Here is a 19,948-nt window from a genome sequence, read left to right as displayed (position 1 = left end):
ATTGCCAACTGCATGTCATCGACTTGCAACTATCGGTACTTACTACTCACTACTCGGTATCGAGTACTCACTACCGGGTTGTCAGCCCGCCAAACAGGCTGCAACTGCAACCAAAAGTTGTTATTGTTATTGTTGTTATGGTTACTGGTTGTTGTTGTTGTTGTTCGACGGCATCGCATCTTTATTTAGACACAAAAATGTTGCATGTTGCGCGCTTTTCACCAAATGCGCACCTTGTCCACATTATTATGCAAAGAGGGTTGCACTATTTACCCAAAAATGGCCGTGGCTAATGATGATGATTGCCAGGCACTGGCAGAGTGGCAGACTCTCAGACTGCCAGCCAGACATGCGAGCCAACTTTGTTGCTGCTGCTGTTGCTGCCGCTGCTGCTGCTGTTGCACTTGGCCAAAACGGCTGTGCGAGCAACTTGTTGCCAGCGATTGTTTATATGTCATTGGCAATTAGTTGTTGTTATAAATACAAGTAGTTGACTGTCTTTGTGTGTGTGTGGGTGTGTTTTTGTTTATGGCAACAGGAAAACTATTGCGGGACTATCTAAATATTTTGCTGTGAAATATTTGGCTGCAGCTACAGTTTTACACAGAATCTATATGTATATATTTTTGGAATGGACTCGGTGTATTTATATAGCACGTTCCAATCAGATGATGCTTGCCATGATTAGCAGACGGCAGACAGCAGAAATCCAACTCAAAAACTAATTAAATCGAATGGCGGCAGAGGAGTGTGGGGGGAGGATGGGTTTGGCTTGACAAAATGACGAAATATTTATTTGAAATCTTTCATGTTTCATAAAATTATGTGCAATTTATTTTTAAACCAACAACAACGTCGCGACGACAACGCTGACAGACGGTCGCGTTAAGGCCGAAGGGGGAGCAGCACCCTACACCAGGCCCTGCCCCTGTATAAAGTGTGCCTAATTAGAGCTGCAACAACAACAGCAACAACAATAACAACAAACACCTTCATATGGCGCCATGTTTGTTGGCCAAAAAAGCAGCCAAGAGATCAAAGGGCCTGCAGCTCGTCGGCGCCGATTGCGCAAAAAGCAAATGCTAGCGGCCGCCACCCACAAAAAAAAAAACACAAAAAAAGAACAGAAAATTTTCCACCTATTTATTTGCTAAGGCCCGCAAGGGGGCGCTGCTGTTGCTTTTTGCATATCAATCAGTGGAAGCTGCAACAGTTGCTGCCGCTGCTGCTGCCGCTGCTTCTGTTGATAATTATCAGATGGAGATTGTGCGAAAGATGCCCCCGGGCCATTATAGGTGTTGAAAATACAAATTGTGAGAGCCGTTATCAGGATCGTGAATTGATATTGATATGAAAGCAATTAGCAGCAGCGACCTGGCCGCCAGCTGTGCCCGCCTCGCCCCCTCTCTCTCGCTCTCTCGCTCTCTCGCTCGTGCTCTCTCACTCGCTTTCCATAGAATTTGTCAAGCTGTGACTTTGATCTGCGGAAATGTTTCGGCAGCAACAACTTTGAATTTGATTTGAAAATACGAGCAGTCTACCCCAGTCGAATGAAAAAAAATACACACACGCACACATCGCCACAACACGCGCAACAAGAACTGTTCCTACAGGGTCTTATTTATAGCCATAGTTTTTATGCTCCATTTCAATGGGCCAACGTAGACGGCGCGCGCCACTGCCGCCGCCGCCGCCGCCGCCGTCGTCGTCGTCGTCTTCGCCGTTTGCCCCTTTGAAGATTGCCCCCAGGCCTAACCCCTTCGGTGCTGCTGGCACACAGCTAACCACTTGATTGCACTTTTCGCAGCATAAAATATAGATTTATGTCTGTGGCTACCGAACAACTACAACAACAAAAAAATAAAGCCCAAAGTTGTGGAAATACCCAAAAAAAGAAACATATAATAGAAGAAGAAAAAACGATATAAAATTGATTTCCCCAACCGCGCAATGGCCGACAATGAAGCGCCATTGAAGCGCAACCAAATTAATCTTTCAACGACAATTACAATTAATTATAAACGCCCCCGCCGGCGCGGCTGCAATGAAATCCAACAACTGAACCACAAAAGCCGCAGCCTGTCTCAAAAGTGTGTGTGTGTGCGTGTGCATGTGTGTATTGACAGCTGTTGGTTGTTGTCTGCGTCTCACGTTGTAAAACTCGCAACAAACCAATCAGAGCGACGTTTTAATACCCTGTCGTAAGTACTATTAGGTTATCTGGCATTCTTGTGCTAACTAAATTTTAGTTTCGACATTTTGTAAGCCTCTCTTAATAGTTTCGATATATCGATACTTATCGATTTCAATTGTCAGGCTGCGCTCAATGGCTATCGATAACTTACAGTTATTGGGTCACAAGCTGTCTGGCCACATTGGCATGCTCGCCACGCCTGGCCTGTTGCCTACTTGCTCCGGGCATTACAATATGTAAACATATCGCGGCTGCTGTTTTAATTTTCATCTTTCTTACACTTTGGCCCATATACGAGTGCATTTGTATTGTGCGTATTCAAAATCCAATCTGTATCTATCCATCGCGCCATCTATCAGTCTCTGCGCGCACCTAATTACAAAAAGATGAAAGCGCTACTTGTGCCCCCTACCCGCACCCCCCGACAGCGTTTTGGCCCACCCACCCAAAAAGAAACACCTTGGCGGGTTTTTATTTTATTTTTTTTTGTAAGTGTGTTTTGTGGCTTGTTATTGTTATTGTGGTTGTTGCGGTATTTGTTGTTGTTATTGTTAACGGTGGCTACTTAATTTCGTATTAATAAACATCACAAATGTTGTAATCTGTAGTTTGGCACCTTATTTATTTATTTTGCTTATGCTAGCGGCTCTCCGCAACAAACATTCTGATTTCGATATTTGAATTTCTTATTGAAAGCAGCGATTTTTCGCAATAAATTTTCGGATTTCGGCGTCAGTTGATTGACGAACTGTTCTACAAGTTGTCTAAACAAATGTTGTGGCAGTTGTTATTATTGTTGTTGTTGTGCAATTTGGTCGCAGCCAGCTGGCAACGCCGGCAACATTGTTTTTGTGGGTGTGGCAACGAGGCACGGCCAAGCACATCCGAATCGAAGTCAGAAGCGGGCAATCGGAATCGGAATCGAAGCTCGTTCAGGCGTTACAGTCGCTCACATAACTGTAAATGTGAACCAATTTGAATTTTATTCGATTCTTTTCGGGAATCACATTTTCAACACATCGTTAATGAATTAAGCACACACACACAAACACACACACACACGCAATAGCTAATAGAAGACATTAAAAAACATATCGATCGAATGACAATGCGACAAAAATCAAAGAATATTAAGAACATATGTAGTGGAAAGACCCCTTGATGAAAGCACTTTTAATGCTTTCCAAGAAAAGCAGCGTGGAAAAAGTTCACTTCATGTTAAACAAGTACAACAAGATAAGAGATCAAATTGTTTTCAACAATTTATACAAAACTATTCAACGAAACAGCAAATTTGGCAAATAATGGAAGATATTACGAAATTCACTTTTTCCATATATGCCTTAGAAGAAGTTTAGGTACATTACCTAAACCTAACTATTATCATCTATTTTACACTGTGGATAGAAAATCAGCTAAAAATAGTCGAGATAAGGGCTGCTTATATTTATTATTACAGCAGTTACATGCGCCATTCTCTACCAAAAATATATATATATACATATACGTTTTACAAGATAATAAATAAGAACAACAACAATTTAAAGGGAATACCCAGAAACAACAAATGGCTGACAGGCGCCTGCCATATATACATACATATGTATATACTATATATGTGCGATAAACAGTTCAGCAGCCAAAACAGACCAGGCCAGAACCGAACCGAACCGAACAGTAAACAGTAATGGGCTTAAAGAAGAAGAAGCAGCAGCAGCCGCAGCCGTAGACAAAACGGATGCATTAAGGGAGCCAAATAAATAATAATAAATAAGCGCAAGTGAATTAAAATTCAAAAGCGAAAATTGCGATTATTTTTTTTGGCAATGCACTGTGTATGTGCCTGTGTGTGTGTGTGTGAGCCAAGTGCCAGCCATGTTGAGTGCCTGGGCACTGCGTCAGCTCAACTCCCGGCTACCAAGTGCCAGTTGCCGGCTTTTCATCTGGAATCCTCAGCTGAGTGGCGCGAGCATTTTATGTGGCGTGTCAAAGAAATTTATTTTTGCGCACATTGCCGCAATTTCCAAGAAGTCAACGCATTCAGTGTGTGTGTGTGTGTTTAATGTATGTGTGTTACGCCTAGACAACACTCGGACAAGTCTCGATGAGTGCTTTTGAATTTTGTTGGAAAAATAAAAAGCGCACGAATCATGGCTAAAAAGGCCAACACTTTGATTGCGTCATCCGTTTAATGGGGCGTATGATTAATTTTTGCCATAGTGTTGCATGCCGCACTGTTCAGTGGCCGGAATAGTTTCCCATAGCAGAACTTGGCCAGCTGACTTTTCACTGCACATTTTCACATTTTCCACTCGCTGTTGCAGTTGCTGCCGTTGTTGTTGTTGTTGCCCACTTTGGACATTTAAGCCGCTTTTGGCATGCGTACAACTGGCGGCTTTTTCCTGCTATCCAGCTCCAGCTTCAGCTCTGTCTCCGACTCCGACTCCGTCTCAGGCCAGCAGCTGATTTATGCGCCTTCGTCGACGTCGCCGTCGTCGGTGTTGCTGTTTTGTTGTTGTTGCTGCTGTTGTCGTTGTTGTTGCTATTGTTGTTGTTGTTGTTGTTGTTGCTGCTGTTGCTGCTGCTGTTGTGTAGGCGCGTTTCATGTAATCTGGCGGGTAATCCAAGTGGCCAAGCGTGAGAATTTTACTCATTGGCTTAACTCGCCGCGGCTCAGTTTAGTTTGGTTTCGGTTTCGGCTCGGCTCGGCTTTGGCCTGGCTTTGGCCTGGCTTTGGTTTGACTTGGCGACCGACCGACCGACTTCCGTATCATTTGTGTTCAATCAGCGAACATGCACCAAATTTTATAGCTTGCCAGGTGCTGCAGCTGCAGCCGCAGCGCCACCTAGCGGTGCTTTTGCGGTGGGTGTGAACCGCACCAGTTGAAGGTCACATCATGTCTCTCACTCTCGCCGACTGGCGCAGCTCCGGAGATTGGTGCTCGGAACGTGCAGCTCTTTGTCGTGGGCGCGTCTCTTGATTTTCCCACGCTGATTACGAACAAAAGCGACAAAATTTGCTGTGCGCGCAGCTTTTGGCCAAAAGGATGCGCCACGCATAAGCCGGCTGACAAATGTCAGTCAGCCAGTCAGACAGTCGTCAGGCTGTAGAAGCTGAAATCCCACAACGTGTCCAAGATGATCAGCTAGAGCAGCGTGTGAGACATTGCCGAAGACTTTTCACCAACTGTGTGCGCAGCTCGTTTCTTGTAATGTGCTCATTTTCCTTATGCGGCTCGGGCCGGGAAATTGGGTTAAGTTTGACTTTGAGTTTGAGTTTAGCTTTTGGCTTTGGCTTTGCTTTTGTCTCTGACATTGGCAATGGAGTTGCTCTAGATTGAAAACTCTTCATTATGATGATCATAATGTTGCTCTGCTGATGCTGATAATGACGATGACGATGATGATGATCGTGATGATCGTGATGATCATGGTCTTATGGCAAAGTTAACAGCCTTGTGGCTATTTTTAGAGCCGCACTAACAAAAAGGGCGCGTCCCGATCTACAACCGGGCGATAAGCTGCCAGGCTCGACTGCGACTGCGACTGCAAGACTGAGACTGAGAGAGCGCTTAGTCATTCCACTTGTTGGCAGCTCACCCACGTAACCCAAGCGCTGACTCAAGCTGGCCAACAGAGCGATTGTCGTCTGTGCAACTGTGGAACTGTGGACTGTGGACTGCGGCTGGGGCTGGGCACGCAAAAATAATGTCGTCAGTGGAAATTGATCGATTTAAACGGAATTAAGATCATCGGCAAATGCAACAGCCCGTCTCTCTCGGCCTGACTCACTGACTTAGTGAACGACTAAGCCACCAACACAGGCCCCAGTCAACAGCCACAGCCAAAGATCTTCACATCCGCAGGGACCAGTAGTAGCTGCAGCTCTCTGCCTCTGCGGCTCGAGTGCAACTTAATTATGGCTTGTTTGCTTTACGGCCGTCTGGGAGGTGCGCTCTGTCATTGCCAAACAATTGCAATCGTCGTCGTCGTCGTCGTCGGCGCTGTTGTTGTCCATGTTGCTCCTGCTGCTGCTCCTCCGCCTTCTGCTGCTGCTGCTGCTGATGGCTATCAGCAATCAGGCGCTTTGTGCGCCAGCCACAACAACAACAGCAACAACAACAAAGCCAGTCAAAGCTGATGAGCAGCAGACGCCGCAGACATTTAAATTGTGGCAAGCGATTGGCACAAAACGACTTTTGCCCAGTTGCATTTGGGCATTGCCAATGCAATCAAACAAAAACTCATGACAACAGCAGCAGCAACAACAACAGCAACAACAGCAGCAACAATGCGAGATAAGCGCAACGCGCCTGCAGCTTAGGCTTGATGAAAATAATATCTGGACAGCTGCCTGGCCTTGGGCGAATCTCTTAACAAAAAAATAAATAAAAGAACAAAAAACTTAAATATAAAAAATAAAAAAAAATAAATAAAAATATTTGTCAAATGCATTTGTGTAGATTTTCACACGCTGTCGCCAGGGCAACAAGTGCGTATGTGTGCGAGGCTGAGTGTGGATGTGTGTGTGCGTGTGTGCTGTGTGTGTGTGTGTTGTGTGATGTGCTTTTTGTGTGTGAGCCTGAGTGTGACTGGGAATGTGTGAGGGTGTTGTGTGATATGCGTGTGTGTGTGTTGTGTATATTGTTTGTGAGACTATGTATGTGTGTGTGTGTATGTGTGTGGCTTTGTATGTGTGTGCGTATGTGTATTCATGTGCTCCAAAGCCGTATGTAATTGTCTTCTGATGACGTAGTTAGAAGCCGTTCACTTTCAGGGCTGGCACATACTTTTGACAACTATAAAAACAAATTAAACAAATAAAATTTAAAACTTTTAAGGGCCTTTTAAAATTTAAATGCCAGACAAAAACATTTTCCAATTTATATAGGCATAATACTTAAATGTGTTTGGCGAACTTTCTCTTCTATAACTGAAACTTTCAGCCATGAAACTTGTATCAAATTAAATATATTTAATTTTGTGAATTTTTCAAAATTAATTCGAAAATAATTTTTTTCACATGCTTTAACGAACTGCAAAACTAGTTTATATTATGTATTTGAGCACATAATATTACACTCAATGCTAAAAACTAAGGGAGTACAAATATAAATAATTTCATCAGCCAATTAGCTAATTAATTAGGTTTAGTTAGCTGGCAACTAAATGCCATACTTATAAAAGTAACAAAAATTAATATAATCTTTTCTGCAGCCCTTGGCTCAAATCGAACGAGCAGAGTATTTTTTGTTGTGTGCTCTTATCAGCATTATCAGTGCCGCATTGTTTTCATTCACACGCCCCCTACACACACACACACACACACGCACACACAGCACAAAGATATTAACGCTAAATGAGAAGTGTACAAGCAGAAGTATCTACAGGATTTACATAAAATAACAACAAATATTTGGCTAACATTTTGACAGTTTTGTGGAAAAACATGCCAAGAGGTGGGCCCAAACAACAACAACAACAGCAGCAGTAGCAGTAGTAGTAGTAGCAGTAGCAGTAGAGGCAGCAGCAGTAGCAGTAGCGGTAAATGCTACTGATGCAGCTACGTCATGGACTCGGCACTTGGCGACTCTCAAAACACGTCACGGAAAATTTGTGATAAATTCTGCGTTCTTTTTCTCTTCTTTTGCTGTTTTGTTCTTTTATCAAAATGCGTTTACAGCAAACAGCTGGAATAAATCAATTGTTGGGTTTGTCAGTTTGTCAGTTTGTTTGTTTGTTTGTCAGTTTGTCAGTTTGTCTGTTTTTCTGTTTGTTTGCTGCAGCGCCAGCGTCAGAGATAACAACATGCAACAAATTGCAAGAATTAAGCTGAGTTCGCACGTGCCAGGCCAACTACGACAAACAAGTGTAAAACACATTCACTTAAATTTGAAATATATATTCAATTTGTGAGGTGTGTGCACGCAGCTTAAAGTCATAAACTGTTTGCCTGAGGCCGAAGCACGTGCAAATTTCAAAGAGAAAAACAATTATCTTTTCATATACATTTTGTCAAGATTTCTTGTCAACTATTTTCACGCATTTCCTTCAAACGATTTCACTTTCGAAATATTTGAAAAGTTTTTCAAAGGTGTATTGAATTTCACCTGCTTGCTTGCCTTCTTTGTGCTCAGCTATATTTTGTATTATTAATGTATCTTAAAAGTATTTATCTATCTATGCAGAGTATATTTGTCAACACTTGAGATAGCAGAAGTGTGTGAATGATATGTTGCATAGATGAAGCGCTGCAATTCATGATTCACGGGCAGCATTAGCAGCAGAGCTGGGCGCTTATCAGCTGCGAGTCGACCGCAAAACAGCTGCGATATTGATAAGCCACCTGCAGCGCTGGGCATTAGTCAGATGAACGTGAGAAACTATGCGGCAAGATAAGAAAATGCCGCTAGAAAAGCCAAGCACAAAACGTGCACGATGACGATGATGACGATGATGATCAGCATCATCATCGAGCGGCTAGTTGGGGCTGCATACGGTTAGATAGATTCGGCTCTGGGTGGGTCCAACAGCTGGGCGCACAGATTCGCCAACTCACGGCAAAAATAGAGCGGAGCACGGAACGGGCGGCAATAACAAAAAGAAAGCAAATCGAAGTCAAATAAACAAAACAAATGCAAGACTTGCTGCCGCAGCAGCCGCACGTTCAAGGGGCAGGCACAGAGGTGGGCGGTAGGTGTGGCAGCTGCGCTGAATTTCTTGGCATTTAGAAGGCAACTGCTCTCGCGCATGGCCCAGCGTTCCTCACTCACTTGACTTAATTAAACGGGGCAGCCAGTGGTATAAATACATATATATGCATGTGTATATAAAGGCGTAAATATGGGGCCGTCTATAGAAGGCAGGGCGTAAAAAACGAGACGAAGTTCAAAGCGAGAAAATCAGCGCCAAGTGCCAGCAGCAACAGAGAGCGAGAGGGGAGAGAGGGAGAAAGGGAAGAGGGAGAGCGAGGCATTTGCTACTTATCGCTTATCTGACGCTCAGCGCACATCTTCACTGATTAGATGGCAAACTTGGCTAATTGTAGCCACGATTTCCATTGCCGTTGCCAATTTGCATAATGCGCCGCCCTCGGACAGCCCAGCCATTTGGCCAGAATTTGTCTCTATTTGAACCATGTCAGCAATCGGAGGGGAATCGGCGACAAGCTCAATGTGAAAGTAGCGCGCGTGCGGCCGTTGCTTCAAAGGAAATCACATTGCGTATACGCAACGTGCAAATAAACAAGCAAATGCGGCAAACAAACATGGAAAAATCGACAGATCTCAACGGGGCGACAATCAACGTGCATACATTAAGTTGTTGCCGTTGTTGTTGTTGCTGCTGTTTCCCTTCTGTTGCTGTTTTTCTATTTTATTAGTTCTGCCAGCGTCGCGTTGAAGACATTTTCATTGCGCACATTTTGGCCACACGTGCCGGCCATTCATTTGCCAGTCCCAGTCGCAGGCCCAGCCGGGCCATCCGACAGTCAACTAGAGAACTTGTTCAATTTGCCTGCCAGCTTCACTGACTGCCTGCCTGTCTGTCCATCTCTTCGTTTTTCCGGTTTTCTTTTGCTTTTGCTTTGGGCATTAGAACAACATAATTTGCTTGTTGATGTTGTTGCTGTTGTCGTTGTCGTTGTCGTTGTGTTTGCTGTTGCTGCTGTTTCTATTGCTTATGCTTTGATTGGAGCACAGGAGTCCGGCAGGCTGCAGGTGCCTGTTTTCTGAACTTTAACAAATTGCATGAGTCCCATTGAACCCTTCAGCCAAAAAGCACGGTAGCAAGCAGACAACGTTATCTAATCTATGCCAAACAGTTGCTGCTTTTTATACACCTGCCCGAACGGGTGGCCAGCGAAGGGGCATCGAACTGAACAATGATTTAATACGGCAGTCGAATTATTCTAATTGGTGTTTACACAGCTCAATTGCCGGTAAGAACAACAAGTGCAGAGCGTATGACAACAATGAGGTGTCATTTGTTTACATTGCGACGGGCCAGCGGGCGTATACGTAATGTTCAATGCTCCCAAACAACAAACAGCTCTCCTGAGCAGCTATCGTATAAATCTTATCTTGAGCAATTGCACAATCATAAAAAAACACACACACACCAATATGCAAATAGTATAATATTCTATGGGGAGGCCAGAGCTCCCCTAGTTTCCCTAGCTCCCCTCTCCGGCAGCTCAGCCGGCTAATGGGGCGCGTGCTAGACCCGCTGCCAGAAATTGTAAAAGATATCCGTTCAAACAAGATAATGTTCGCATGATACATACGTTTCTTCAATAAATCACTGGCTGAATTCTATTTAAAAGAATCGAGAAATGACACAATGTCGCCAGAGCGCCAATAAAAATGAATCAAAAATTATCAAATAAATAACGAGCGCTCGCAGTCAAATTCATAAATTACACAAAAAAAAAAAAATAGAAAACAAGCTGACAGAAAATATTAAGAAAATGCAGAAGTGCTGGCAAAGTTGTTCGTTTTTCTTTTTGGAAAAACAAGCGTTAAATATTGGAGAACAACATGAAAAACTTCCGTTCGCTGTCGCAGTCGCTGGCGAATGTGGGTCAAGCAGCGAGAGAGGGAGAGAGAGAGAAGGAGAGCCAAAGAGTGAGAGAGCGAGAGAGAGCGCGACACTGCCAAAATAAAATGTCTTTCAGCGCACGATGACAACGTTCCAAATTCATATTTTTAAGAGCTAAAAAAGACAGAAAAAAAAAAAGAATGAAAAACAACACGTCACATTGCACATTTCATTAATTTTGGCTTAAGTGAAATCATTGGGAATAACCCCAAGTGCCGAGAACAATGATAAATCCGTGATGCTTTGCTGTCGGTAAGTGTATGCAAATTGCATGCAATTTGGACGACAGATGGCGCCAGGCAGCGTGTCGCATGCAATTTGCTTATTAATTCAATAAAATCTTAATAAACGTAACGTTCCCAGCCATACCCGCCTAACGTAACCCCTCTCAGCTGGCAACGGACCATTGCTAAAACCACATGTTGTCGCCGCTCTCCCTCTCTCTCCTTCTCTCTCGCTCCTCTCTTCCGTTCTCGGGCGTTTTTGATGGATTTGCATGAATCATTGAGGCGTCACGCTCGAAGGAAAAGCGCCCAGAAATGAGTTGTAAAAAACGAGCAAAATTTATTATATTTTTCATATAGTATGAAAAGTTATTTTAATGCGAGCACATCGCCTCCATCTCCTGTGCTAAAATCGGCGACAGGCAGCAGGCCAAAACCGACGACGACGACGACGACAGTTTTCCTGCCATTGCTTTTGGCAGCGTTTCCTCTCTCCGTTTAGTTTCTAGTTGTCGCAGTTGTTATGCCAGACTTTTCCGGAAGCGCGGCGCGACAGCAGCTGCGACTTTGACGTAGTGTTGACGCACAGAAACACCAACAACAACAACCGCAACAACCACGACAACAACATCTTCATAAGGGGCCAATGAGCTCTGGCAGCAAAACGTTTCTAAAAACTAATTGTGTGTATATCAAATTTAAGGGCCTCTCTCTGCAATTCTCTTGTTAGATTTAACCTCAAGATAGAATTGCAAACAAAAAAGTATAACAACAAGAAACCCTCGCAAATGGTGTTCGTTTGTAATTCCCAAAGAGTTGAGGCATCAGCTTGATGTAGTGAATACCCAAATGCATGATGAATACATTTGTATTTTCGCTTGTAATTCTCAAAGAGTTTAAACATCAGCTTGAACCGCTAATGGGAGGAGACTTGAAAAATATATTTGTATTTTCGTTTGTAATTCTCAAAGAGTTTAAACATCAGCTTGAGACGCTAATGGGAGGAGGCTTGATAAATATATTTGTATTTTCGTTTGTAATTCTCAATGAGTTAAAGCTTGATTTAGTAGATACCTTAATGTATGATGAATACATATAATATATAATCTATTTGTTATCTGATAAAAAAAAGTTCTTCAAGCACCTCTTTGCAATAGATATTGCCATACACATTGGATTTCCCCCATTTATCATACCACACAAAGCTCCCAGCGCTCTGATAATCATCTTTTAAGCGCATAATTAAGTCATAATAAGTAAGAATTGAGGCGAACTGAAATGATATGCCAAACGCAACAACAAATCAACAACAAATGACAAAAAATATTAATAAATAATAATGAAGAGGAACGAATAAAATGTTCATCTTATTATTATGCCTCGAATTTCATTGTGAATCAAAGCAAAAACTTGAAAAGGCTTCGACCGGCGCACAACTGCGTGCTGAATTTGGGGCTCTCGCAGCCCACGAAATGAGTGGCCAGGGGGGGTCGGGCGGTGGCAGCACCCCCCTTCAGCCCGTTCGCTTTGGGGCTTTGGGGCATGACAATTGTCAACTTGTTTGCGTGCTGCCTTCAATTCTTAATCGCCTTCTGTCCATAGCCACTTGTGAGTTGCCGTTTTATTATTTCTTCTCTCTCTCTCTCTCTTGTTTTTTTTTATTATATTATATTTTATTTGGCATGGAGCTCCTTCACGGCACGGAGTGAACGAGGAAGGCAGCTGGAACAGAAGCGGGCATCGCCAACAATTTGGGAGCGTGAGAAAGTGACGCGCACAATTAAAATGCTGTTTTATGGGCCGTCGCATTGGCCAAAGAGAACATAAATTATAAACAATAAATTATCTTTAAATATGTAACAATATTTTTTTTTTTGGTTTTTTATAGTATAAATATCGCCACATACATTTTCCTTTTCGGCCGGGCCACGCGAGAGACGCATAAATTAACATTCGGTTAGCATTAAATCAAAAATTCGTATATATAAATAGCGTCTCGGGGATTTAAACACATCTATGTGCTATATACAGACGATTTTATAATTATCTCATTATTATTGTTATTCATTGGGCCTTTCAATTCGCTGGAAAAATCGCGTGCGTAATGCCATTGCATAATCAGGCAAAAATTCACATGCAATTCTTAACTGCATTTCCCACTCGCCCACCCACAGCCCCGCCCACTCGTTATCGAAAATAGAAAATGTTGTAGTTCGGCAATCGCAAATAGAAAATACTTTAGAATTGACCAATTTGTCTCTCAAATTGTCGCAGATGATTCATTCATTCACGCAATTCGCAATTATCATGTGATGAACAACACCACCACCCCCCTCCCCCGCCACCCCTCCCCCTTTTCGACACGCCCACAGCGAGACACGTGATATGCCGGCTAATTTAAGTAAATCGAACGTCTGCCCAAATTGTGGGCGTGGCCGCGGCGCACTCGCATCCATTTCATTGCCAAACACTCGCGACTCACTCATGACTCAGAGAAAGCCAGGAGACTTTTTGGCAACAGCCCGCAAATGATTGGCCAATGTGTAATTGGCCGTCTGCAAAATGCGTTAATTAGGCAACTTAAATATAATTCGAATGCTTAACTTATCAAAATTGACAAATGTTTGCCTTAAAGCCCGCACGTGAAACGAATTCATTTTTCAATTATTAGCTAAAGTTTCAAAAATATATCTAAATATTTGGTTTATTTTAGAATAATAAAAGTATTTTAAAAAAATACACCTTTATACACCCTTGCGGATCGATTATCAATTATCAAAATTTGGATAACATTTTTGACAAAAATTCCAAATCCTTAGAGTTAGATGCCCGGGTTTGAACCGGTTTGCTTTCTAATCAGGCTATTCAAACTAAATAAACTTTAATAATTTAGCAATTTTTCCACTATTTAAATCTTCATAAAAAGTAAATAAAATATGGCTGCACAGCGGCAACTGTCTTCTCGACGTGGAAACGTCGAATATGAAACTTTAATAGTTTTGTTTTTTTTTTTTGCTTTGATTTAAAATTTGAGAAAATGCTTAAAAAGCCCACACTCTAAAGTAATTACTTTAAGTAAAAGAATCTGTCGTCAGCTGCAATGGAAAAAACCTATAAATATTTCAACAGAATTTGTACAAAAAATCTTTTACAAATCTTTTACAAAACATCTATGCGAAGGTTCCTTGAAAATCAGGTCATGTCATATGCCAGTTTTACGATCGCTGCAAAAGCAGAGTCCATAAACAACTTACGATTAAGTTTAACAATTTTGAGCAGACGCGACGCCTATAAAATCCAAATAAAAATACAAGAAATAAACTTAAAATTTCAATAATTTCTAGTACAATTTTTGTTGTTGTTGTTTTTTATATGGCGCCGAGGCACAAAACGATTTTCACATTTCGCATAAACAATGAAACATGCTCAAATTAATTCGAATTTAAGGCAAAGTCTGCACACTATGTAGATATATTTACGTATACTATATTATTGGAAAATTTGGAGACTAATGCTTAAGCTTGTTGCTTTCTGCTGTTGTTGTTGTTGTTTTTACAGCACAGAACGCATCGATTACATCGCTTATATCCATGCCGAGCAACGCGACGATGATCAACGGCAAGGAGCTGCGCATCATCTGCAACGTGGAGGGCAGGCCGCCCCCAAAGGTGACCTGGTTCAAGGACGACAAGTCGATAAATCGCAAACGCAATGTTTACCAATTCAAGCATCACAAGTGAGCACCCAAAAGAGTTCAATAATTGCATAGATCTAACAATTCTCTTTCTCTCTCTATCTCTCTGCAGAAGACGCGCCGAGCTGATCGTGCGCTCCTTTAACAGTTCCTCAGATGCGGGCAAATACGAGTGTCGTGCCAAGAATAAAGTCAGAAAAGACATCGACAAGCGCGGCATCATGATCAATGCCTATCCAGGTAAGGCCTTCAAGATTTAACAGCCGCACTCCACCCCCTCTCACTCTCTATCTATCTATCTGTCTATATCTGTATCTCACTTTGATGTGCGCCTGTCAAGCGGCTCGCTCCAATTCATTTCTAATTAATGGCCACATTTGAAGGCGACAATCTAACCCAGATGCATATGTATCTATATCTATATCTTGAGAGCATACATATTTATTGTAAATTAAAATTATGAATTAATTTCGTGTTTTTCCTTTTGCTTTCATTTTGATATCTTACAGTTCCGCTGACGCCGGATCCGGGCAGCGCGGGCTTTCCATGCGAGAATAACCATTGCTTTCACGGCGGCACCTGCATGTTGTTACCGTTTCTGAATATATATTATTGCAAGTAAGTTGATTTCGAACCCAGTCAAAAGGATTGCGCTAGACGAAAATGTATTTTAGTCAGGATTGTGTAGGATTGTGTGGCATTGAAATGTATTTTGGTCATGATACAGCTGCGCCTGCTGCCTCTTCAACACGAACCCCAATGTCAAGTGGCTGCGCTGCGATAAAACCTGTGACAGCTGATAAAGTCGGAGAGTCCCGAAAGACAAGCCTCCACCCAAACAAAATAACCAACGAGTGAGCCGAGCACTTGAGAAACTGTCGAGAAACTGTTCAATTTTGGCATCGCATTACACGATCGAGTGAAAATCCCAATTGTAGGATTTCAGAACTCCAACGAACTCGCACTCACACTCGCACTCGCACTCGCACTCGCACTCAAACATATACACTCACAGCAATGTGAATAATGTCTTTCGGCGCCTCGTTTTATACATTATCCACGATCTGTGCATGTGTGAGTGCAAGACGCATATATCGACTCGTATATGTAAACCAATCCAATTTCCATCCACTGGCAGCCCCCAAAAAGCGCATTGTACTTGTTTTTATCTTCGCGCGTTTTGTTTTTCTTCTTATTCCTATTTTGTCTGTGAAAAACCATTTTAATTTTCAATTTGAGTTCTTGGCTGATGTGATTTGCAAAAAAAGAGAGACAAATGAAAAAAATAAGAAAAAAAAATTGTTAATTAAATGTTGGTTTCGTTTTTTTCCTCTTCTTGCTGTTTACACTTAAGTATTCGGGTTTTCGCGTGCGAGGGAAATGCTGGAACACAGAGTTCATGGCCAGCTAAATGTGCTGTATACTCAATTTGCCGAAGATCTGAAGTGTTTGCATCGCATTAAGATACATTCAAATACAATATTTACTTATCTTAATCTATATCTTTTCAAAATTCCAGTTGCCCGGAAGGATTCACTGGCCAGCGCTGCGAGTATTCCGGCCCAGACAGTACGTACAGCAATAATCCCGAATGTGGCAACAAGTTTTATGGAGGGTATTACTGCTAAAATAGGCACTTCTATAGCATCGATTGTTTTAGATCGAGTTACGCGATACCAATACCGATACCGATACCGATACACGAAATCGATATGAATATCTACAACAAAAATCAGAATCGATCTGCACACAAAAATAGAAATCAAATACAAATCAATTAACCAAAATCACAAACTTTCAATAAACAGAATGAACATAGTATATCTGACAATAAATCAACATAAATATTAGAACATCAAATAAACCAAATATAGTCGATAACAATACACACACACACACACACACACACGCACGCACATACAACCACACATACACACACACACAACCACACATACACACACACACACGCATAGTACAAATACAGTATACCGGCTACTCAGTAGCAACTGAAGCATAAAAATCGCACGTAATAAACGATATATGACCAAAAGCCTAAGATTCAGAAGTTCCCCACTCGCTCTCCTCCACAGCCGCCTTCATGATTACTTGAATTTTATTAGAAAACACATTCCAAAAAGCAACAAAGCAAAGTCTTAAATCTAGCTAACAACAAAAAGATTATTCTATTTTATTACGCTACATACGTATATATAAAAACAAAAATTAATAAACTAAAATGCATAAAAATTATCAAAAGGAAATTATGATAATGCGAATAAAAACAAATGGTGCTATAGAAGGTTTATTTTAAATAGTTACTACATAGGAAAAAACTATATTAATTAAAAACAACAAATTCTCTATAAAGTAAATGTTAAAAAAAAAACAAATTTTGATTTTCCATTTTCACGAAAAACAAAACAAAATTATGAATGCAACTCACCGACTCGAGACAGTCAGAAATTACGACAAACGCACACGCACTCAACAGAACAGAACAGAACAGAATACCTACCAAATACTGAATAACTTGTCGAACCATTCAATTGGCGAAGCCCTCACTCATATGGATTACGCTCTACCTATAACTATAACGATTACGATAACGATTACGATAACGATAACGTTAGCGTTAACGATAACGATAACGATAACAATAACAGTAACAATAACAGTAAACAGAGGCTCTCATAAGTTAGATATTCTTTGCAACAAATGGCAACCCCATCAGCAAAATAGCTGTCGCCAAAGTACAGTCACCACAAAAAAGCACTGACCACAAACCGAAATTTTGTTTTGTTTTCGAACAAATTTTTTTTTTTTTTGTAGTTTGCAATAATCAAAAAGAAACAACAACAAAAACAAATTAGACAAAAAAAAACAAACACAAACGATGTAACAACAACATGAATAATAATACTTCATTCAATAACTATAATTATTTCTTGCAATTAATTTAGTTATTTAGCAATCGTATATATACATTTTATTATAGTTTCTTGTTATACTATGAAACATTATTAACACTTTGGCTGTAGATTTTGACAAACCAAAACACCAAGCCAAACAAATCGAAACAAACAAAATATAAAAACAATTGCATACGCTCCTTATTATTTATGTGGTGGTTGTTTATCAATAGTTTGACTAATCTTTTGCGTTTCCCCCCCAATCTGTTCTCTCTCAATTGGTTAACTCTGTTCCACTATTTTACTCCTACTTTTTTTTTTATTTTTCATTTTGTTTTCTTAACGCAAAAGAGCATTAAGCTGAGCTGGCGTACAGTTTCCAAAACGGAAGTTCAGTTTCAAAATCATGCATGAACAACTGCTGGTTCCCAACGGAATCTGTTTTGAGCGCTCCCCAATAACTAGTTCATTTTTTTTTTTTTAACTTTTTGCTTGTAATTCCCTTTTGGAAATGGTATTAGGGCAGCTAGTTATCGAAAAAACAAAAAAAAACAAAATTAAACTAAAATAAGAGAAAAAAAAAACCAATTAATTTTAATTTTTATTTATGATTTAATCTCTTCACAGATATTTTGTTGCAATCTACGGCCAAATACATACCTTAAATAATGATTATCTTAATGCATAGAATTTTTATTTAAACAAAAACAAAAAAAAAAAAACAAAAACAAATAATAAATAAAACGCAATCAAAAGTACTCCCTGCACTCCAACGCCGACAAATGTAATTTTTTAGTATTATGTTTAAAAAATTCTACAATTTGTTGCACCACACGAAAAACCAAAAACAAAACAAAAAAAAAAAACAAAAACAAAATTTTCGCAACGCTCACGCCAAGCCAATTGTGGGCGTTGTTCCAAATTTTTTTTGCAACTACAAAGAAAAAATAATAATAATATCATTTATAAATGATAATAATGAAAACAAATACATTAACCAGCTGCAGACTCACAATTCCCGTTGTTTTGGCGTTTGTGCACGGTGACAAAATTTTATCTATGAAAATTGAATCAAAATCTGAACTTTCTATTGTGCTTCGTATTGCGAGAGGAAATAAGAAATTACAAAATAAAAACCCCCCCCAAAAAATAAGAGAAAGATAAGAAATGATACCGATTGACCCTGACACTGACACTGTTTCGCTTTTGTTGTTGTACCATAGACTTACATACATGCATACATACATACACATAGAGAATATGAAGAACGAGAGCTTACCTAGCTGAGAACTTGTAATAAACCATGTATATATACATATATATGTGTATATATATATATATATATATACATACATATATAAACATTATGATTCACGATAAGTTTTGTGTACATTTCAACTAAGTTATAAAAGAACTTAACCATAATTTATTTTGTATTTTATGATTGATTAATTTAAACTTTTTGCTAAGAACAACACACACACACACACACACATACAGCTACTTAATTTCGAAATACTATTTTATTTTCCATTTATGTTTTTTTTTTCTTAATTAAGTATTTGTAACTAAAGTGTATGAGAAATGCAAACTTTATTTTTATGTATATGTTGACAACAGTTTGTACTTATCTTAGGCGATGAGATTATTCTTAGTTAAGTTAAGTCAAAATTTTTAATTTAATTATTGAAAGATTTATACCAAAAATACTATGTAAAGCTTAATTTTAATTAAAAAACAAAAACGATGAGTAAGAAAAAATTTCATTAAAAATTTGCAAATACTTCACATTTTACAAATTTTTTGACTTTAATTATTAGTTGACTTTATTTTCATGCTACTTTTAATTATTTATAGTTAAACAATTGCAACCAATTTGAGAAAAACAGGGAAAAACAAAAACATTTTTAGTTGATTTTCCTAATTTGCAGTTTAGTTTCATTAATCGAAGCGTGAAATCTTCTATTAGCACCTTCGTGTAATTATGAGTCTTAGGATACGGGGCTTCTCTGAAAATGAAATCATTTGAAGCCTTGCTAAAAGTATATTTGTTTGGTTTTTCAACAGGTTCCTCCTACAAAATGGCCTATAGCAACAATAGCAATCGATGGATGAGAAGCAGTGCAAAATAAACCTCTATAGAATGCAAACTCGTAGTAGGAACTATTAATGGATCTCATGATGAATGAAAAGTTTAAAGATTGCTAATAAAAGTATTTGTTGCGAGAACTGTGCTTTGTTTCCATGTTAATAAATAAATATATTAAATAGTCCAAAAAGTATTGCAATCATAAGTTAATAAAGCGCATACAATTAATATTTAAAGGCC

The 19,948-nt window shown here is 40.0% G+C and overlaps 1 protein-coding gene across 2 annotated transcripts in view; it reads left to right on the top strand.

Moving 5' to 3' along the window:
* LOC115769887 (protein vein) overlaps positions 1-19,834 on the top strand; it is a 32,374-nt gene extending 12,540 nt beyond the window's left edge. Inside the window, exons 2-6 of one of the 2 annotated variants that reach the window (XM_030714898.1) lie at positions 14,575-14,752; positions 14,823-14,950; positions 15,220-15,328; positions 16,230-16,279; positions 19,687-19,834. In XM_030714898.1, coding sequence (XP_030570758.1) covers positions 14,575-14,752; positions 14,823-14,950; positions 15,220-15,328; positions 16,230-16,279; positions 19,687-19,751 — 530 coding nt within the window. In that variant the 3' untranslated portion in view covers positions 19,752-19,834. Of the gene's footprint in view, positions 1-14,574; positions 14,753-14,822; positions 14,951-15,219; positions 15,329-16,229; positions 16,280-18,246; positions 18,352-19,686 lie in introns of those variants that run through there. The other variant, XM_030714899.1, reaches the window with a different exon arrangement.
* The last annotated feature ends 114 nt before the right edge of the window (positions 19,835-19,948 follow it).

Source organism: Drosophila novamexicana, unplaced genomic scaffold (genome assembly GCF_003285875.2).
Source record: "Drosophila novamexicana strain 15010-1031.04,08,12 unplaced genomic scaffold, DnovRS2.1 tig00004554-arrow-pilon, whole genome shotgun sequence".
NCBI lineage: Eukaryota > Metazoa > Arthropoda > Insecta > Diptera > Drosophilidae > Drosophila > Drosophila novamexicana.
This window is presented reverse-complemented; position numbering and strand designations above follow the sequence as displayed.